This window comes from Leptopilina heterotoma, unplaced genomic scaffold (genome assembly GCF_015476425.1).
Source record: "Leptopilina heterotoma isolate Lh14 unplaced genomic scaffold, ASM1547642v1 Lhet_182, whole genome shotgun sequence".
In the NCBI taxonomy this organism is placed as follows: domain Eukaryota; kingdom Metazoa; phylum Arthropoda; class Insecta; order Hymenoptera; family Figitidae; genus Leptopilina; species Leptopilina heterotoma.
The window spans coordinates 325,210-343,019 of record NW_025110899.1 but is presented as its reverse complement, the minus strand read 5'-3'; the positions used below and the strand labels follow the sequence as shown (position 1 = coordinate 343,019).

The 17,810-nt window shown below is 28.2% G+C and overlaps 3 protein-coding genes across 8 annotated transcripts; 1 reads left to right on the top strand and 2 right to left on the bottom strand.

The window, feature by feature from the left end:
* Nucleotides 1-259: 259 nt before the first annotated feature.
* On the bottom strand, nucleotides 260-9,300 carry LOC122500241 (membrane-associated guanylate kinase, WW and PDZ domain-containing protein 1-like). 2 transcript variants are annotated; one of them, XM_043609087.1, is made up of 10 exons: nucleotides 9,022-9,300; nucleotides 8,083-8,162; nucleotides 7,775-8,003; nucleotides 7,292-7,695; nucleotides 7,033-7,221; nucleotides 5,825-6,959; nucleotides 5,550-5,685; nucleotides 2,408-2,947; nucleotides 2,168-2,338; nucleotides 260-2,042 (listed from the first exon to the last, which is right to left on the bottom strand). In XM_043609087.1, the coding sequence occupies exons 2-10, from the start codon at nucleotides 8,147-8,149 to the stop codon at nucleotides 1,869-1,871; spliced, it is 3,045 nt and encodes a 1,014-aa protein (XP_043465022.1). In that variant the 5' UTR covers nucleotides 8,150-8,162; nucleotides 9,022-9,300; the 3' UTR covers nucleotides 260-1,868. The 2 variants fall into 2 exon arrangements, with proteins under 2 accessions (XP_043465022.1, XP_043465023.1); XM_043609088.1 differs by having other exon boundaries at nucleotides 2,408-2,944.
* A 283-nt stretch (nucleotides 9,301-9,583) lies between these two features.
* Nucleotides 9,584-11,403, top strand: LOC122500245 (cell division cycle protein 123 homolog). Its single transcript, XM_043609096.1, has 7 exons — nucleotides 9,584-9,738; nucleotides 9,949-10,162; nucleotides 10,239-10,346; nucleotides 10,423-10,645; nucleotides 10,717-10,839; nucleotides 10,924-11,180; nucleotides 11,250-11,403. The coding sequence occupies exons 2-7, from the start codon at nucleotides 9,950-9,952 to the stop codon at nucleotides 11,310-11,312; spliced, it is 987 nt and encodes a 328-aa protein (XP_043465031.1). The 5' UTR covers nucleotides 9,584-9,738; nucleotide 9,949; the 3' UTR covers nucleotides 11,313-11,403.
* Nucleotides 11,404-12,129: 726 nt separating this feature from the next.
* LOC122500244 (adenosylhomocysteinase-like 1) lies at nucleotides 12,130-17,540 on the bottom strand. Of its 5 annotated transcripts, XR_006301447.1 has the most exons (12): nucleotides 17,197-17,539; nucleotides 15,803-15,850; nucleotides 15,284-15,368; nucleotides 14,874-15,067; nucleotides 14,482-14,806; nucleotides 14,255-14,405; nucleotides 14,011-14,163; nucleotides 13,759-13,924; nucleotides 13,432-13,678; nucleotides 13,160-13,280; nucleotides 12,977-13,086; nucleotides 12,130-12,726 (listed from the first exon to the last, which is right to left on the bottom strand). XR_006301447.1 is itself a non-coding variant. In XM_043609093.1 (11 exons), exons 1-11 carry the CDS (start codon nucleotides 17,296-17,298, stop codon nucleotides 13,080-13,082), a joined length of 1,587 nt encoding a protein of 528 aa, XP_043465028.1. In that variant the 5' UTR covers nucleotides 17,299-17,540; the 3' UTR covers nucleotides 12,130-13,079. The 5 variants fall into 5 exon arrangements, 4 of the variants coding, with proteins under 4 accessions (XP_043465028.1, XP_043465027.1, XP_043465029.1 ...); XM_043609093.1 differs by having other exon boundaries at nucleotides 12,130-13,086; nucleotides 14,874-15,055; nucleotides 17,197-17,540; XM_043609092.1 differs by having other exon boundaries at nucleotides 12,130-13,086.
* Between the last annotated feature and the right edge of the window lie 270 nt (nucleotides 17,541-17,810).

Sequence of the window (17,810 nt, the reverse complement as noted above, 5' to 3'; positions counted from 1 at the left end):
CCTAACGTTCGCTATTTTTCTAAAGAGTAAAGTTTAAAGAAACTATAACAGAAAATATTTTATTAAAAAGAGATCAAAAAATTGTTCATAAATTTTAAATCTACTTTTTTAGTCATATCTCTAAAAAATGTTAATACTATAATAGAATGAGATAATTCTTTATATATTATAATTATAATAATTATAATAATTATAATAATATTATAATTATTATTATATTATTATTATATTATTATTATATTATAATAATATTATAATTATTATAATTATTTTATTATTATAATTACACTATTAAGCAAATAAGAAGACATTCAAGCTTGGCATCACTTATTGTAATATTGTAAAAATTGATCCCCATTTTAGTGGCATTATTATTTCGATGATGAAAAAATTTTTCACTCGTCCCCTTACCCTAAAAAGCGAGTTATACATTACTTGAACGGCTTCTAATTTAATTTTCATTAAAATATTATAACTTTCTAATAAAATTAATAAAATTAAGTTAAATTAAGAAATTTCAATTTAGAAAATGTTTTCCCATTAAAATAAAATGGAAAAAGAGGAATTTTACGATTCTCATGAGTATTTAAATTATATCTTTGTAAAGATAAAAAAGAACAAGTTGAATTTTTCTCCAAAATAGCAGATAAATTTTACGATAAAATTAAAAATCTCTTCTTACGTCTTCAAATAACATTGAAGTTTAAATGTCTTAAAAAATATTGAACACGTGCAAGGCACTATGTTTTTATTATTTGCCTGTTTTTCTATCACATTTATTCAAATTGTTAATAGTATAGTAATTTGCTATAGTTTCCTAAGAGTACAAAATATTGCTATAAGTTTATGGAAAGTTTGTAACTCTACATGAATTTTGAATATCTTTAAAGCAATATATTGTCTTATTGGAATTACTGAATAGTTAAATGTGCAAAGCTATCACCAAAATTGAAATAAAAATTAATATTTAAACATTGTTTGGAGCAAGCGTAGGATAGTGTCACCTAAATTAAAACTTATATATATTATTATAAATTTCCTTAAAGTTCGAAATGACATACTTTGAAAATGTACCTATAGTTAGATACACACGATTGATTTATTGTCTATCGGTTATTTATTCTGATGAATCTGATGTACCTATTTATAAATTTTATTGAAAAAGCATAACATTTTTCTAAACTTAAGTGAAATTACGATCTTAAAATTCTGTATAATATATAAAATTGTAAAATATCAATTATCTACTTATTTATATTTCAGATCTTTGAGCAATCAAATTTTTTTTTAAATCGCTATCATGATATTTGAATACCGATTATACAGCAAAATCATTTTGAGGCAAATTTGCGGCAAGGATTTCATAAAAATTGATTGGCTTAATTGAATTATATTTAATAGACCATTTAAATAGAAATGTAGATGCCATGTGTTTGTAAATAATATACTTATCGCAAACTTGATTCAAAAAAAGTTATGCTATTTTATAGTTGGATAGAGCAGATTATACAGCGAAGCATCTATGCTTTCTTTATTTCTGCTCCGCTTTTATCTGCTCTTGAATTTTAATAAATTTAATTTGACTGACTTCAATAACAAATTGCCTAATTGTTGATTTAACATTGGTTTTATATTAAAATATATACAGACGATTAAAATAACAAGCTAAACAAGTTAAACAAGTTAAACAAGTTATTGAATAAGTTATTAAAGATGTTGATTAATAGTAAGTGTCAATATGGAAAATGTGTTATTTTAAAATAAGTATATTCCTCAGAATAAAGATTTTTCTTTCTACTTTCGATTAATAGAAAAATTTCACGGTAGTAGTCCATTTTCTATTGTGATAATAGATTTATTTTTTACCTTCAAATATTCATATCATAAAGATGAGACGAAGCACCGACAACGGAAGGTATCTGACATCCACGTCGTACCAAAAGACGAACAGACGGACCACCGTTTCGTATTATTTCGATTGCTTCAGTGTGCGTCATGTTTTTCGTATTGATACTGTTAATTTCAATAATCTGATCGCCGACCTGTTGAAAAGAAAATACGAAATTAGAAAATATGTAAATACTTGAAAGCTTTATCTTTCAAATCAAAAAATACAAAGCTAAGAATAGAAAGCTATAAAAAATAGAAATTTAATTAGTTGATTTACTCTGAGTCTGTTATCCACAGATGCTGGACCATTTTCTGCGATTTGCAAAACGAATAATGGCATATTTTGAAATTCGCGCCCTCCACGAATACTAAAACCGAAACCTCGAGTTCCCCTTGTCAATTCAACAGCATGATATTGTCCACCATCTCCATCAGCAGCAGATTCATCCTACAGAAATTTATAAATTTAGTAATAATTTCGATCTAAATTCCAATTAAAGAATTAAATGATACGAACCTTGAGAGGAGAGGTACTGCCACAACAATCGTCCAATGGATAACCAATAGTCAAAGTTACTGAATATCCCGAATCCTTGATCAAATTGACAATGTCCTTGTGACAAACATTAGTAATGTCGACATGATTGACAGCAAGAATATGATCACCAATATTCAGTCTTCCGCATCTTTCTGCTGGGGAACCTTCAATAATCCTACCGATCGTAGAACCAGCTTTATTGACGGAAGAAATGATGACAAATCCAAAGCCCTCGTTTTCCATTCTGTTAACAGTCACGTCGTAAGGATACTGCTGATTCATCTGACCTCCATAAGATGACTGTATGTTGTCACGTAAATGTTCCTGGATATTGATGCGCCGCCGAATACCCAGAGTGACGACTCCATTTTGTGCAGCGGCTATCATTAACTGAACTACGTGACGGTGAGACGAATTCATCACGCTCTCTCCATCGACAGACATAATTAAATCACCGGTATTTAGACGATTGTCCAAGTCTGCTGCACCTCCAGGCACAATGTGACCAACGGAAACCTGCTGAGCGTTTTATTTTTATCGCATATTGTTACTGTCTATAAACCTTCTGTAGCGACTTGATCTACTTAAATTTATTCCTATATATATGTATGTGAAGCTTCGTGACGAAAGGTATCTCAACTTCCAAAAATTTTAGATTATCAAAAATACTTTTAATTTTGCACATAATACATTGTGTGCAAAATTAAATTACTTACTTAAATTAATTAAATTAATTAAATTATTTACTTAAATATTAATGATTCTGAACGGAAATTGATCCCTCTTTTCAAGGCTCGAACCAGTGAAATTAATAAATTATTTAAAAACACGGACTTTACGGAACAAAAATAAAAAATTACGGACAAAGATATAACCAGTCCGGGTCAAATAAGAGAACATTTTACTTAAAAATAGAAATTTAATTTTTCATAATAACTATAAAACATGAAGATATCGATCACTGCGAGTCTTCGATTCGGACTAATCGCTTCCTTCATGTTTTATAATAATAATTAAAGTTGAACCAGTGATAAAATTATCATTTTATATTATAAGAATTTTGTTACTGCAACTTCTTCAAAATTAATTTCATTTATTTCATTATTTTCATCATTTCAATTGAATTATTATTTTCTAGAATTTTTAACTAAAATTCTTCTTTAAACGATTATTTTTAATAATTTTCGAAATAGTTCTTGGAAAATTTTCAAATCCATTTGTTTACAATTCAATATTACAAAATTTTATCAATTATTCGAAAATTCTTCAATTGTACATTAGAAAATAAAAACTTGAAATAATTTTTAAAAAAATTCAATTAAACCTTTTGAAAAAAAATTAATTTCACAGAATTGTTAGTTAAAATGTAAATTTACAAAGATTTTATTTTAATTTGAAACCTTTTCAGAATTCAATTATTCTTTAAAAAATTCATGCTATAATGCTTTTAATATTCAATTATCTAAAATTTTAACTGAATTTTATTTTTAAATCAATTTTTATTAGAAAATTCAACTAGAATTCAATTATTTAAATACAAAGATTAATAACTTATTGAATAATTTCCTGTTTCATTAAATTGAATTCTCATAAAGAATTTTATCAACAAATTTTTAAATAACTCAAATATAATTCAATGTTTGCGCACAATTTCATTAAAATTTTTTTAAATAAATGAATTCTTTTGGAAAATTTTATTAAAATAGTAGATACTGAAAATCATTCAATTGAGGAAAATTTTTGAAACTAATTGAAATTTTTACCGAGAATTTTAACAAAATTTTTTTAAATAATTGAATTGATTCGAAGAATTTTATAAACATTTTAAAAATAATTGAATTCTTGCATCGAATTTTATTAAAATTTTCAAAAATAATTGAATTCTTAAGAAGAACTTTATTAATTTTCAAAAATAATTGAATTCAAGCGAAGAATTTTTTAAAAATCATTTTAAATAATTGATTTTTTTCGAAAAATTTTATAAAAATTGTGTTTGCAAATAATTAAATTCCTGCGAAAATGTTATTATTTATAAAAATAATTGAGTTCATAAAAAGAATTTTATTATTTACGAAAATAATTGAATCTCTGTTAAAATTTTAAATTATTCATAAAAATAATTGAATTATTGCGAAAAAATTTGCAAATCACTGCAATTCTTGCAAAGAATTTTATCCAAAAATTTGATATTAATTGAATTTCTTTGAAAAATTTTATTATTTATGAAAATAATTGAATTTACGAAGAATTTTATTAAAATTTTCCATAATATTAATTAGATTCTTTTGAAGAATTTCTTTAAAATAATGGAGTTTCTTTAATAATTTTAATTGAAAGTTTTCAAGGTAATTGAATTTTATATGAACAATTTCTTTCAAGTTTTTACAATAATCCTCTTTCTTAATAATTGAAATTAAACATTTAATTCTTCAATTTTATTGAAATGTTCAGAAAATAATTGAATTCTTTTGAAAAATTTCTTTAATTTATTGAATACAATCGGAATTTTTTAATAATTGTATTGAAAATAATTGAATTTCAAAGAAGAATTTTATTATTTATGAAAAATAATTTAATTCTTGCGATGAGTTTTACTATTTACAAAAACAATTGAATTGTTTCGAAGGATTTATTAAAATTTTAGAAAATAATTGGATTCTTTCGAAAAATGTAATTAAGAAAATGTTTTTTAAAAATTGAATTCTTTCATGAAATGTTATTAAAGTTGTATTAAAAATAATTGATTTTTTGCCAAGAATTTTATTACTTTTCAAAATAATTGAATTTTTGCAATTATTTGTAACTTCTCAAAAATTCTCCAAACTACATATATCGTTAAATTTACGAACTGTTCTTACTTTTTCAATAAAATTACGGACCTTTTTCTTTTTAAAAAAAACTGACTTTTACTAACTTTAAACAAATTTACGGATTTAGTTCGAGACCTGCTCTTTTTTATTTTCATTCTAAATTGTCAAATAATAAGATACTTTTCGTCGCGGAGCGTCACGTATTGTGAAAATTTATTCAATTTGGAAACAAAATGAAAGAAAATAAATCGTCACGTTAATTTTAAATCACAAGATTGAAATGGAATTAAACGTTTACTTAAGAGACTAACCTGAGATCCTTCTTCGGTACCTCCAACTATTCTAAAGCCAAAGCCTGTATCTTGCCTAACTAAAGTCACTAACGTCTCGATCCATTCAATATCAGGAATTGTCGGACACACCATATCGCTATTGTATTGTGGATACCTTTAAAAAATAAGTTATTAAAAAAACCTTACAATTAATTAATTAGTAAATTACACTACTATTTTTTGTAATCAAGTGGAGAAACACAAGGACAAATTAATTAATCATGAAGAAAAAAATAGTAATAGTAAATACTAACCGTGGTGTGGAACTGGAATGTGGTTGTTCATGTTCGAAGCTTGTTGTCTCTTTTCTCTTATCCCAAATTTCGCCTGTATCGACATTTTGCTCCTGTCCAATTGCATATGAATTGAAATCCTGTTCATTGAACTGAGAATGTGTTTGAACAGCGTAGATATCCTTGTAATAATTCGAATGTACACCTCCATTTTGCTTAATGTTTTCTGCATGTGGAGAATTAACGGAATAAACTTCATTGCTTATGTTAAATTTATCAGCAGCCACCCATTCTCTTTTTATGGCATTTCTCTCATCATTCAAATTGGTCATAGTTGTAAAATTATCGGCCAAACTACTAATATTTGATTTGTATGGATCTGTGTAGTACACACCGTGATTATAATCTGAATATTTAAATCTATTGTCGAGCGGATTCATGTCATTTTCGTTTGGTAATTCATTCCAATTTTCTCTTCCCATATCATCAGGCGACTTGAGATGAGTTCTAGTGTCAATTAACGGTGTTTTTGGACGTGTTGGTACTACTGTTTTAGTTTGAGTACTGTAAATATCAGCAGTTGGAGTTTTGCTTCTAAAAAAGTCGTGTGGATTTTTTTCCTTCTTCTCCTTAGGTTTCGGCGACATTCGCTGAACGTAAATTAGAGCTTCTTGATTTCGTGGACAGTCTTTTAAAACATTAACCACCTCGGAATGGCACATGTTTCTCACATTAATGTCATTTATATTAACGAGAATATCGCCCTCCATTAGTCTCTTGCAACGCAGTCCATCTAAAATTTTCTTCACTTTTTGACCCTGAGCTGAATCGGCTATTGTGAATCCAAAGCCCATGACTCCCTTCACCACTGGAATGCTGAGGAATTCTGGCTTTGACGGTAATGGAGATTCTTTACGTTCGCTTAAATCTCCAGTTTCAGAAAGAAGAATGTCTGTGCTACTTGGTCTTTTGATTGTATTGATTTTGTCAGAGATGCAAAGATCAGGCATTGAATTAACGGACGTTGTTGCTAAATTTTCGCCATTTTGCATATTGTTCACGGGAAGGAAGGAAGTGTCCATAAAGTTAAATGGACCTACAGATTGCATACGAGAATCTAGGTCCATGTACATTCCAGGATCTTCACTTGACAGATCTGTTGGTGTAAATTAAATAAAGTAGTAACATTTTAACGAAAATAGAATTCTTTAGCGAAATAGTGTTTTTACCTGGTGCATTCACAGCGATGGTAGTAACAACTTCCGTGTTAGGATCATTTGGATCAAAGGGTAAAGGATACCCTCGACAAACTTCCAATGAAACTGTGTCTCCAGTATTAATTGATTTAAATACATTAACCATTTCATTATGTGTAAATCCCAATACACAAGTGTCATTAACGTAAACCAGAACATCTCCTGAAAATTGGACAAATCGTAAAAAATATCCACCCTCAACCTTAGATTTTATTAAAAAAAATTATTTTACCAGTTTGCAGCTTTCCATCAAGCCATGCGGGTCCATTGGAAACAACACTTTTTATTTGTAAAAATTCCTCCACAGAATCATCGCCACCAACAATTGTAAAACCAAGACCTCGTGAACTTTTTATTAGTGATGTACGAATTCTTTGTCCCTTTAGTTTCTCAGGGTTTCGAGTAAAGTTGGGACTCTTTCTCTCCGATAAGTTTTGTTGAGCTCGCTTTGCTTGCAACACTGGATTTTCGTATTGAGTTCGACGATTCACGTGGTCAATAAAATAAGTACCGTATAGAGTATCGTCGATTTTCTCCCAACCATAAGGCAGTTCGTCATCAAGGCACTCTTCGAGAGACTGTTTTTGAAATTTCGACAACCGAGGATCAAGCCAGTGAGAAGTTCCGGTATTATGACTGCAAAAAAAAGTTTGTTATTTCCTTATTACTGTGTTGAAAATTTTTATTTTCTTTGATAAAACTGTAAACTACTTACTCAATAAAATAAATTTCTCCAGAGTCTGTGTAAGCCTTTTCCCAATTAGACGGAAGAGGTCCCAGCTGATCTTCTGTTGCGTTATGACGATTTCGGATTCTATGTTCGTGATCAAGACCTCCTGGTCCCTGATCCATTGATCCGGTGCTATATAAATAATTTGGTGGAACACAACGTCCAGAACTTTCTGGACCACCGAGTGTCATCATTTCATTATCCATATTGTTTTCTTAATTTTCAACAAAAAGTTTATTTATTACAATTCGAGGCAGAAACAAATGGATACAATTTATTGGAATTTTACACACCATCATTTTGCTTGTCAATAGGTTTCATATTATCAGTCTTAGTTGCCATTTTTGGAAACATTTGCATAACTTCTAGTATTCTGAAATAATAATTTCAGATTAGTGTAAACATATATTTGCTTAAACTATATACAAAGAAAAATTTTACTTTTAGAAAATTAATTTTTTTAAGAATAAATAAATATATTATGCGAAGAACTGAAATTTGTTTCGAATTTAGAAAAAGAATAGTGAAAACTGTGTCGTTGATAATTATCGAAAGGGAGAAGATATTGTCGCTTTATAAGCGACAATAAAAATAATGCACTTGTTTCTGCGAATTGACTGTTAAACTGTACTTATAACTAAATGAAAGGTATGAGCCGAGACCAGTTTACCATCTGGTCAAACTAGTAAATTATCAGAGACTCAACTTAGCGAATAAGTATTAGTATAATGTGGAAATAAAAGATTTTATCTAATTAGTTTTCTCTTTATACACTTGAAAAACAAATACATGGGTAATTTTAATTATTCCGAAAACCAGACAATTCAAGTTTCAAATTTATAAATATAAAAAAATATTTGTAAATAAAAATACACTAAAACTTTTATGAAAGTTTCTACAAGCTAATATGTCATACGTTAAAAAAAAATCAGAAAGCAGGTGCACAAGTCCCATGCATCCTGTTGAAAAGTATATAGAAATTATGGGAAAAGTAATTCATAATCATAGTCTACATATTAATTTACATATTTTTCTCCACTTTTGTAAGGAATTTGTCTCTATTTGTACCTGAGAATTTCTTTAAGAATATGGAAAAAATAAAAATTATAAACATTCTATTTTGTGGTATATTTAGTGGAAAAATTGCTAATTACTGTTAGGAAGTTTAATTTACTGTGTTTACTTTGTGAGTTGTAAATGTTGTAAACGTTGTAAAACAAAATCTTACTTACTCGTTGGAAAATTATAAGTTCTTGTCACGCATGCTGTAAAATATTTCGGCACTGAATCATACACACAAAAATTGGTGGAACATAATTATTATTTATGAAAGAACAGTAGATTCTTCATGAACGATTTCGTTCATTTTTCACATGAGAATCATTAATCTTGGACATATTTACAGATATTATTTAAAACTTCACAAACTGCAAGATTCTATTCATATACACATATATCAATATGTCAATAATGCCACTCAATGTCCGACATATTTGAAACTGCACAACACAAACACAAACTACTGTACAAGTTGGTGTGTGTCGCAGTTCGGTTCGGATCACTGCGCTTTTGGAACTCAGTAGTGGGGAGGCACCAGGAGGCACTATACACTCGTGATCAACGCTGCACACAGAAAATCTTGAGTACAGTCGAGTGCAGCGATGCCTGCCTGCTTTCCAATTTCTAAGTGTTTTTTATGCTCATTCCACACTCGTCGAGAGATGGAAAAGGACACCAATATATCCCTGTCCTTTTCTAACTAATGCTTTGCGTTCGCGATTGGCCTTTACGATACGAACGTGCGCATTGTAGAATCAACTTAAGCTTAAGGTGCTTTCATACCACCGGTCTACGGTATTTTGCTTAAAAACAAAGAATTTTGACGATTGATGTTTGATAATAACAATTCCATTTTCACTAAATTTAAAGTGAAAACCTTAAAAAGAAATGTAAGATATTATAAGATTTGTTGCAATTTGTTGAAACGACTATTAAATTAAATATATTTTAAAAAGAACTAAAGAAATTGTTAAATAATACAATAGTTTAAGATTAAAGTATAGTATTTTGTATAATAACAGAAAGTATTGTAGGATAAATATACTTTTTCCATAAATATCTTTATCAAATAAATGCTCATTGTTGCTCATTAATTTCAGTATGGTTAATAATGTGGAGGCAGAATGTTCGTTTGACAATTGGTATAACATTTTTTCTAAGGAGTCTTTGGAAGCAATTATTATTCCATTAACAACAGAAATTTTAAAATATTTGGAACATGATTCATTTATCCTTCCAATAGAAGCAACAAGGAATATTACATGTAATTCAGAATGGTCAGATGGTTCATCAGTCACTGAAGATTCTTCAAATGTAAATACGTTATATTTCATTGTATCACATAAAACATGCATTTCTAAATCTTTAAAAAATATTATATTCTCTAAAGGAACCGGAGAATACACCACCTAATTTTCCGGAATTTAGTCAGAAAATTCAACAAGCTATTGACGAATTTAAAGCTGTTTTTATAAAATCCAATTGGAGTACACCTAGTGTAAGTATATCATTTCGTAATTAAATATTAAATTTTTATTTTCAATGACAAAAATTAATTAAATTAAAAATTTAAGGATGCCACGTGGGTCACACCAACCAAGTCATTAAAATGCACTTCCTTGGAAGATGTGTATTTGCTATTGAAAAGTTCCGATAGGATATCGAGAGATTTAAGTAAATTAAGAAGTTGCAGTGATAATAAAAATCCTCTCAACTTCTGTTTAGTACTCAAAAGATGGAACGAAATCAATCCATGCACTGAATTTCGTTGTTTTGTTATTGAAAATGAATTAGTAGGTAAGTATTCTCAACAACCGTACTTTTCGTAACTACTTCAATTATATAATTTTATTTCTATTAACTTTAAGGAATATGTCAAAGAGATGTTTCACAATACTACAGACATATAGAATCTGAAAAGTACAATATTCAAAAGGACATTACAACTTTATTTAATGAACGAATTAAGGATAGATTCAAATTACAAAATTGTAAGTTTTAGAATATTTAAAGCATTATTCCTTTTTTTGTTCATATGATAGAATTTTAAATAAATTGAAAATAATGATTTCTAGATTCATTTGACGTTATACGTTACAAGAAGGATAAAGTAAAAATTATAGATTTTGGACCAATGAACGAATCAGTAACGAATGAAACTCTGTTCACCTATCAAGAATTAAACGAAATCGAAATTACTCCCGAGTTCAGATTTATCGCTGAAGAAGTTGGTGTCCAACCAAAAAAGATTAATCATTTTTGTGTACCTCAGGAAATCAACGACTTTTTTCAGTCGAGGGGAGAAATGTCCTTAATTGACACTCTAAGAGCAGTAAGTTTCATTACATTTAATTTACGTATCTCTTATATTTATAATTATATTTCTTATTTTTTTTAACAGGAAGTTGAGTCTCAAGAAACAGCTAATGAAAGTGACGAAGAAGAATCTGGACAAAACAGATAAAATAACCGTCTTTCTTCGTACACATTTTCCATTATTCATTAAATGTTATAAATTATAAAGATTATAAATAAATTGAATAATATAAGTTTTACATTTAAAGAACCATCATTTTTATAAGCAAAATAATAATATTTCACCTTAATAATAAGGAATTTAAAAGTAAAAAACAAGAATTATATTGAGCACTCGGTAAATAATATTTTATTAACTGTTTATTATGTTACAAAAATATTAATAACACAAGTTTTTTTTTATTGCTTTAGTGTACTGAAGTTAACAGTGCATTTCGTCAATGTTTTTTTAACAATTTTAATCAAATCAAGACATTTTTTTATGAACACTACTGTACATCTTAATTTGTAACGCGACATTATTGACAATTCTATTGCGAATCAAAGAGAACTTAAATCAATTAATTCATTTAATTAAATATTCATATTATTTTTAAATTATTTTAATTCTCAATCTTTTTACTTTTGTAACACAAAAAAGAAATTTAAATGTATTTGATAAAGAAATATAAGAGAAGTCATTTACTCCAATTATTATTTTTATTTTCATTTTTTAAAATAGTTTTCAAAAAATAATAAATGAAATTTATTCTAAAAAATTTTATCACTATATAAAGTTAAAATTCTTTAAAAAAATCAAATTGAATTTAAAAACTTAATTTAATCTGTTAGGCCTTTATATTGAGGTTTTTTGATAAAATTTACTTCTAAAAAGAAATGTTACTTGAAGAAAAAATTTTAAAATGCTTGTAAAAAGATATTAAAAATGTTTTATAATAGAAATCATAATTTTTTTTATCACTGTATTAAAAAAGTTGTTGCTCTATATTTTCATGAATTTTATGTACAAATAACGCTGTATTTGATACAATAGTTTCTCAGTACTAAAAAATGTCATTCGAGTGCTCTTATTGCACTTTGATTATTTTTTTTTTGTAAAACGACATTCAAAATGAAAATATAATAGAAACTCGATCGGTGAGCAAGGTCAGGGTGAGGGGTCGAGAGGGAATTTTCATTGATCAACGGCATCAACGGTGAAATTACAATGTGAAAAACTAAGTTTACCTTGACTCACTGATTAAGCGTCTAGTATAAATATTTTTTCTATTTCTTCATATTGACAGTAGTGAATGTATTGTAAATACTAATACCAATTTTCTTCCTAATTGATTAAAATTGAAATAAATTTTATTGTTTGGTAAAACACTTTTAAGTATCGATACCATAAAAACTATACAGTGAAACAAGCATGTTTAAAAATTAAAATCACTAAATTACTTGCAACATGAAATATAAATATTACTTTTTTTTTTTGCTTCTAAAATATTTTAAAATGCGAACAAATGATTACTGATTACAAACTCATGGATCACGTCATTTGCTACAGTTGAGTGGTGTGTCTAAAATATATATGTTTAGATTTTAAGTGAATATTAAATCGTAATTTTTTTATATAATAATACTTAATATAAACTTTTGTGCATTGAAATGAATGATTTACTGAAAAATTCATTAGTGATAATAATTTTCAATGCAAAAAGTAAGTTGATTACATAACATAATAGTACTTTTTTTTGTGGTTTTACTGATTAATGAAGACTATAAACTTCACAAGATAAGGCTCTATAAAATATATAGTTTAAAAATTACCTCTATGTTTTTATAAATAGAAAATGAAATGTTAATGGAGAAAGCATTTTGCGTTTTCCTCATTTTTCATCAATTTTTCATATTATTCCAGTCGATTTAATTTTCAGTATCTGTAATGCAAAGAGAATTTATTTATTTTTTGAAATTGTTTAATTAGAAAGAAAAATTGAAAGTTCTGCTTACCGATAATAATTAGGCTTGAAAGGACCAGCCTTGTTAAGGCCCATGTATTTCGCCTGTTCATCGGAAAGCTCTGTTAAATGTGCATCGAATGTGGGTAAATGCAGGGATGCTACATATTCATCTGGAAAGACAGAAATATTAAAATTGTGTTATAATTTTTATTAAATTAGAGAAAACTACTGATGAATTGACGTCGTTCACTTCAGGATCTGTCAAAAATTTATTTAGGAAAATGAAATAATTGAAATAAAAAAGAAAAGAAAACTACAAACCCATCTTTTTAGGCAGTAGGTAAACGTCACTTTTATAACGTCCCGATGGAGCGTTAAAAAGTTCGATTAATGCCAAAGCTTGTGTGGCGGCCGTGATAGACACGACGAAGGACGGAAGACTGGAGCAGGAGAGGTTGACCAGGCGACCTTCAGCTAAGAGCACTATTCGCCTCCCGTCTGGCCAAATCACATGATCCACTTGTGATCTTACTTTCTCCCATGTCAAATCAGGAGTACGTAAACTATTCTGTTAATGGGAAGAAATTTTTCGAATCAGGTGTCAAGGAGACTGAAAAATCACACCTTGAAAAATTGAGAGAAACGTACAATATCTATTTCTGTATTGCTATGGCCCATGTTGCAAACGACACAACCATTTTTCATCTTATCCATGTGCTCGCGAGTCACGACATTCTTATTCCCAGTGGCCGTTATCACGATGTCCACGTTCCTGATCACCTCATTCAACTTCATCACCCTGTATCCGTCCATGCTGACAAGAATTTTTTTTATCAAATTATGTATTCAAATTTGTATACTTTTCAATAATAATAAAATATTTTTGAAAGCAAAACTCACCTGGCCTGCAGTGCACAAATGGGATCAATTTCAGTAATATATACGATACAACCTAGTCCTTTTAACGCTTGACAACAACCTTTTCCAACTTCTCCATATCCACAAATAACGACTTGTTTCCCTCCAAACATAACGTCGGTAGACCTTTTAAGGCTTCAGAAAAGAGTTTATTTATACTTTTGTTCTTTTATTTCTATTTCTCATAAAAAATGTATATTTTAAATTGCTAATAATTTTGATATACCTATCAAGAATACTCTCTCGGCAACTATAAAGATTGTCGAATTTGGTTTTTGTCACACTATCATTTACATTCATTGCGGGGACGGAAAGCTTGCCAGCTTTGGATAATTGATATAGTCTATGTACACCTGTTACACTCTCCTCAACGATTCCTGTAAATCAACGAGGAATAATAAAATTATTTTCTAAGGACTATTTGATTTTTTAGGCAACGTAACAAAAACTGACCCTGAATCATTTTAAACATGGCGTTATATTTCTTTAACATGAGATGAGTGGCATCTCCTCCATCATCTAAAATCATATTAGGCTGCCAATTCTCTGCCGCTATGCATTTGTCTATGCACCACCAGAAATCCTCCTCAGTTTCGCCTCTCCATGCAAACACTGGATAGCCAGCGTGAGCTAAAGCGGCGGCCACTTCATTTTGGGTGGAATAAATGTTACACGCTGCCCATCTGACCTGAGCACCAAGTTCGACTAGTGTTTCGATCAAAACTGCCGTCTGCGCATTTATGTGAGTGCATCCTACGATTTTGGCATTCTTCAGCGGCTGTATAACAAATTTTTTTGTTTTCATCAATTCAATAAAAAATAGTACAAATTAATTACAAATTTACCTTATCATCGGAAGCTCGTTTTCGAAGAGCCATGATTCCCGGCATTTCCTGTTCCGCAATTTCAATCTCCCTGCGTCCAAATGCATGCTGATTTATGTTTCTGACACAAAAGTCACTAAAGCCTTTTTCCGTCTTCTGAATTTTCTCACGTGGAGAAACATCGTCTTCATCGGAGGAGCTTCCTGTATAAGATGCTAAAGTACATCGGCGCATCAAAAACGGTTAATTGTTAGTGGGAATCGCAAACTAAATTTATATTAGTTGACCGCTATTTGTCATAATATTTTTTTCAATCAAAGAAACTATTTCGTTATCGTTAGACAAATTTCAAAGAGGGTAAAATTCGAAAACACGTTAAGGAACAAAGAAATACATTTATGTAGAGCAAACACAAAAAAGATGTTTCTTACCAGAACTGTAACTATCAGTGCTGCTTGCAGACAAAGAACGGCTGCGATATCGACTGGATTTCTTTAAAGCTCCTGACTTGCTTTCCTATCAATTTTACGAAATTTTAAAATACACAAAACACAATCAATCGATATAATATATAAACTTCTTCTATTGCAAGTAATGTAAATAAACTACAAATAAAACAAAATTAATGAAACTATGATGTATGTAAAACGTTTACTAGACATTGCAGACAAAAATCCGGGCGATCATTAAACTTTTTTAAAATTAAGAGAAATATTCGAAAGGTTCTATTTGATCACCTTCTGATTTTGTGTTATTAGTGAAAAGGAAAAAGTATTTTTGTGGCAAAACAAGATCTAGGTGTATTATTGTGTAAAAACGCTTTTGTGCTTCACATTAAGAAAACTGAAAGCAAATACTGACAATATAATGAAAGATGTATTATAGAATACTTGTTACATAGCGAACAGCTACAAAAGTTTATTTGTCGATTCACATATGTTCTTACTTACTAATTTTGTTCTCGGGCCGTGAAAGGCATTATTTGATGCCTCTAGGCTCTGAAATCACAACCACCATTTCATAATTTAAAAGTATTATATTTTTATCATGTCCACAGAAATAATACAGCAAAACTATTATTTACGTTAATTCACGTTAATGTTTTTATCATACTTGTATTAAAATTATAAAAATGCAATAAAAATCATCCCAAAAGTATTTATGTAGATTAAAAACAAGATAAAAAATTAATAAAAAATATGTATTTTTAGGTTAAATTATATTACACAAGGGTATAAAAGTTATTTTTTTAAAACTGTAAAATTTGTGTAGAAAATAATAAAAATATAAGGGTGTATTAATTTTTTGATATTAATTCACTTTTACATGGATGATATTTTTGAGTTAAAAGAAAGATGTATGTGAAAGATAGTATACATTAGATATGTATAAATGGTATAAATTCAATCTACAAACTGTCATGAAAAAATATTTTTCTATATGTAAAATAATATAAGCATTATTATTTTTAGTAGGTTGCTACAGCTATATAGAGGTAAATAGAATTAATATTAAATGTCATGCAAATATTTTATACATTATACACATTTTATAGGTGTATTTATATCATTTCAGAAATGTTAGGTGTTCATTTTTAATTAAAAAAGAAAACCCTTTTGTCAATTTTATGTAATTGAATATTTTTATAGTGTAAGTATATGTAAATGGAAAGAAAATGTCATTATTTGTTACTTGTTAGTTATGTGAATACAAATATATAATTATATTGTTACACGTTATTAGTATGCAAAAGCATTTGATTATTAGTACTATAAATAAAAATATATAATTTTCAAATTTTTAGAAAAATGCATCTTTGTTTATGCATTATTAACATTATTGTAATTAAAAACAAAGCTTTTGATACATGCTGCATGTCCTTAACTCTCTAAATTAAAATATTTATGTGAATAAGAAATATTTACTTTGATATTCACAGGAAAGTTATTAAAATATATATCAATTATAAAGTATTTTTAGAAAAATAACATTGAAAATTATTTTCGAAATTATTTTAATAGAAATGGTTTATAGTAACAATAATAAAGCAAAAAATGGAGCACATTGAAAATTTAAATAAATATTTTTATAATTGTAAAAAAATGTACGCAATAAAAAATTAAGATACATTTGTTTAGAAGACAAAGTTAAATTTGTTTTCAACTTTTTTTGTGTCATTATTGTCTGAATAAAATATAATAAAATAACATTGAAATCCATCGACAATTAGAATTGTCAAATTTTAGTCACGGGTTCTGACGTAAGAACAAGTTTTTAAACAAAACAATAATGTTTCGTTTATTAAAGTTTTAAGGTTAGAATTTAACAAACATGGGAAATTTACCTTTGTAGCAACTGCTGGATCAGTAACGGGTCCATCAGTGACAGTATTTCTTCTTTCTTTTCCAGAAGAAGTCGTATTCGAAACATCGCTAACGTCAGCCATTTTCAAAACTGGCTCTCTTGCTTCCTGTCGAAAGAAACGATGGCGTTAATCTGTCACGAGTTCACGTCACATGTTCAATTAAAGTTACGTTACTCCGACTTTCGTAATATGACTAAATGCTTATATCTTGATCAAATAATGTTGCCTTAAACTTTCAAATATTGAATATAAAGATTCTTTTAATTTCATGAATTTCATGTAAATTTCGGTAAAACTCGACTACTATTATAGGATTTATGAAAGGTGTAAAAAAGTTGTATATATATGTATACACTGTATATATAGAATTTTCTTTTATCAATAAAATCCACATTATATAGTTTTGACTTATTCAAATAAAGTGACAAATTTATTATTAGATATGAATACTCATTTATTACAACATACGAGTTCTATAAATAGATTTTTGAATTATAAACGATATTACATAGAAATAAAATCAAAAATTTTGTATAAATATAACACATACTATTTATTATTTTTTCATACAGGTATTGAATAAAATGAAATAA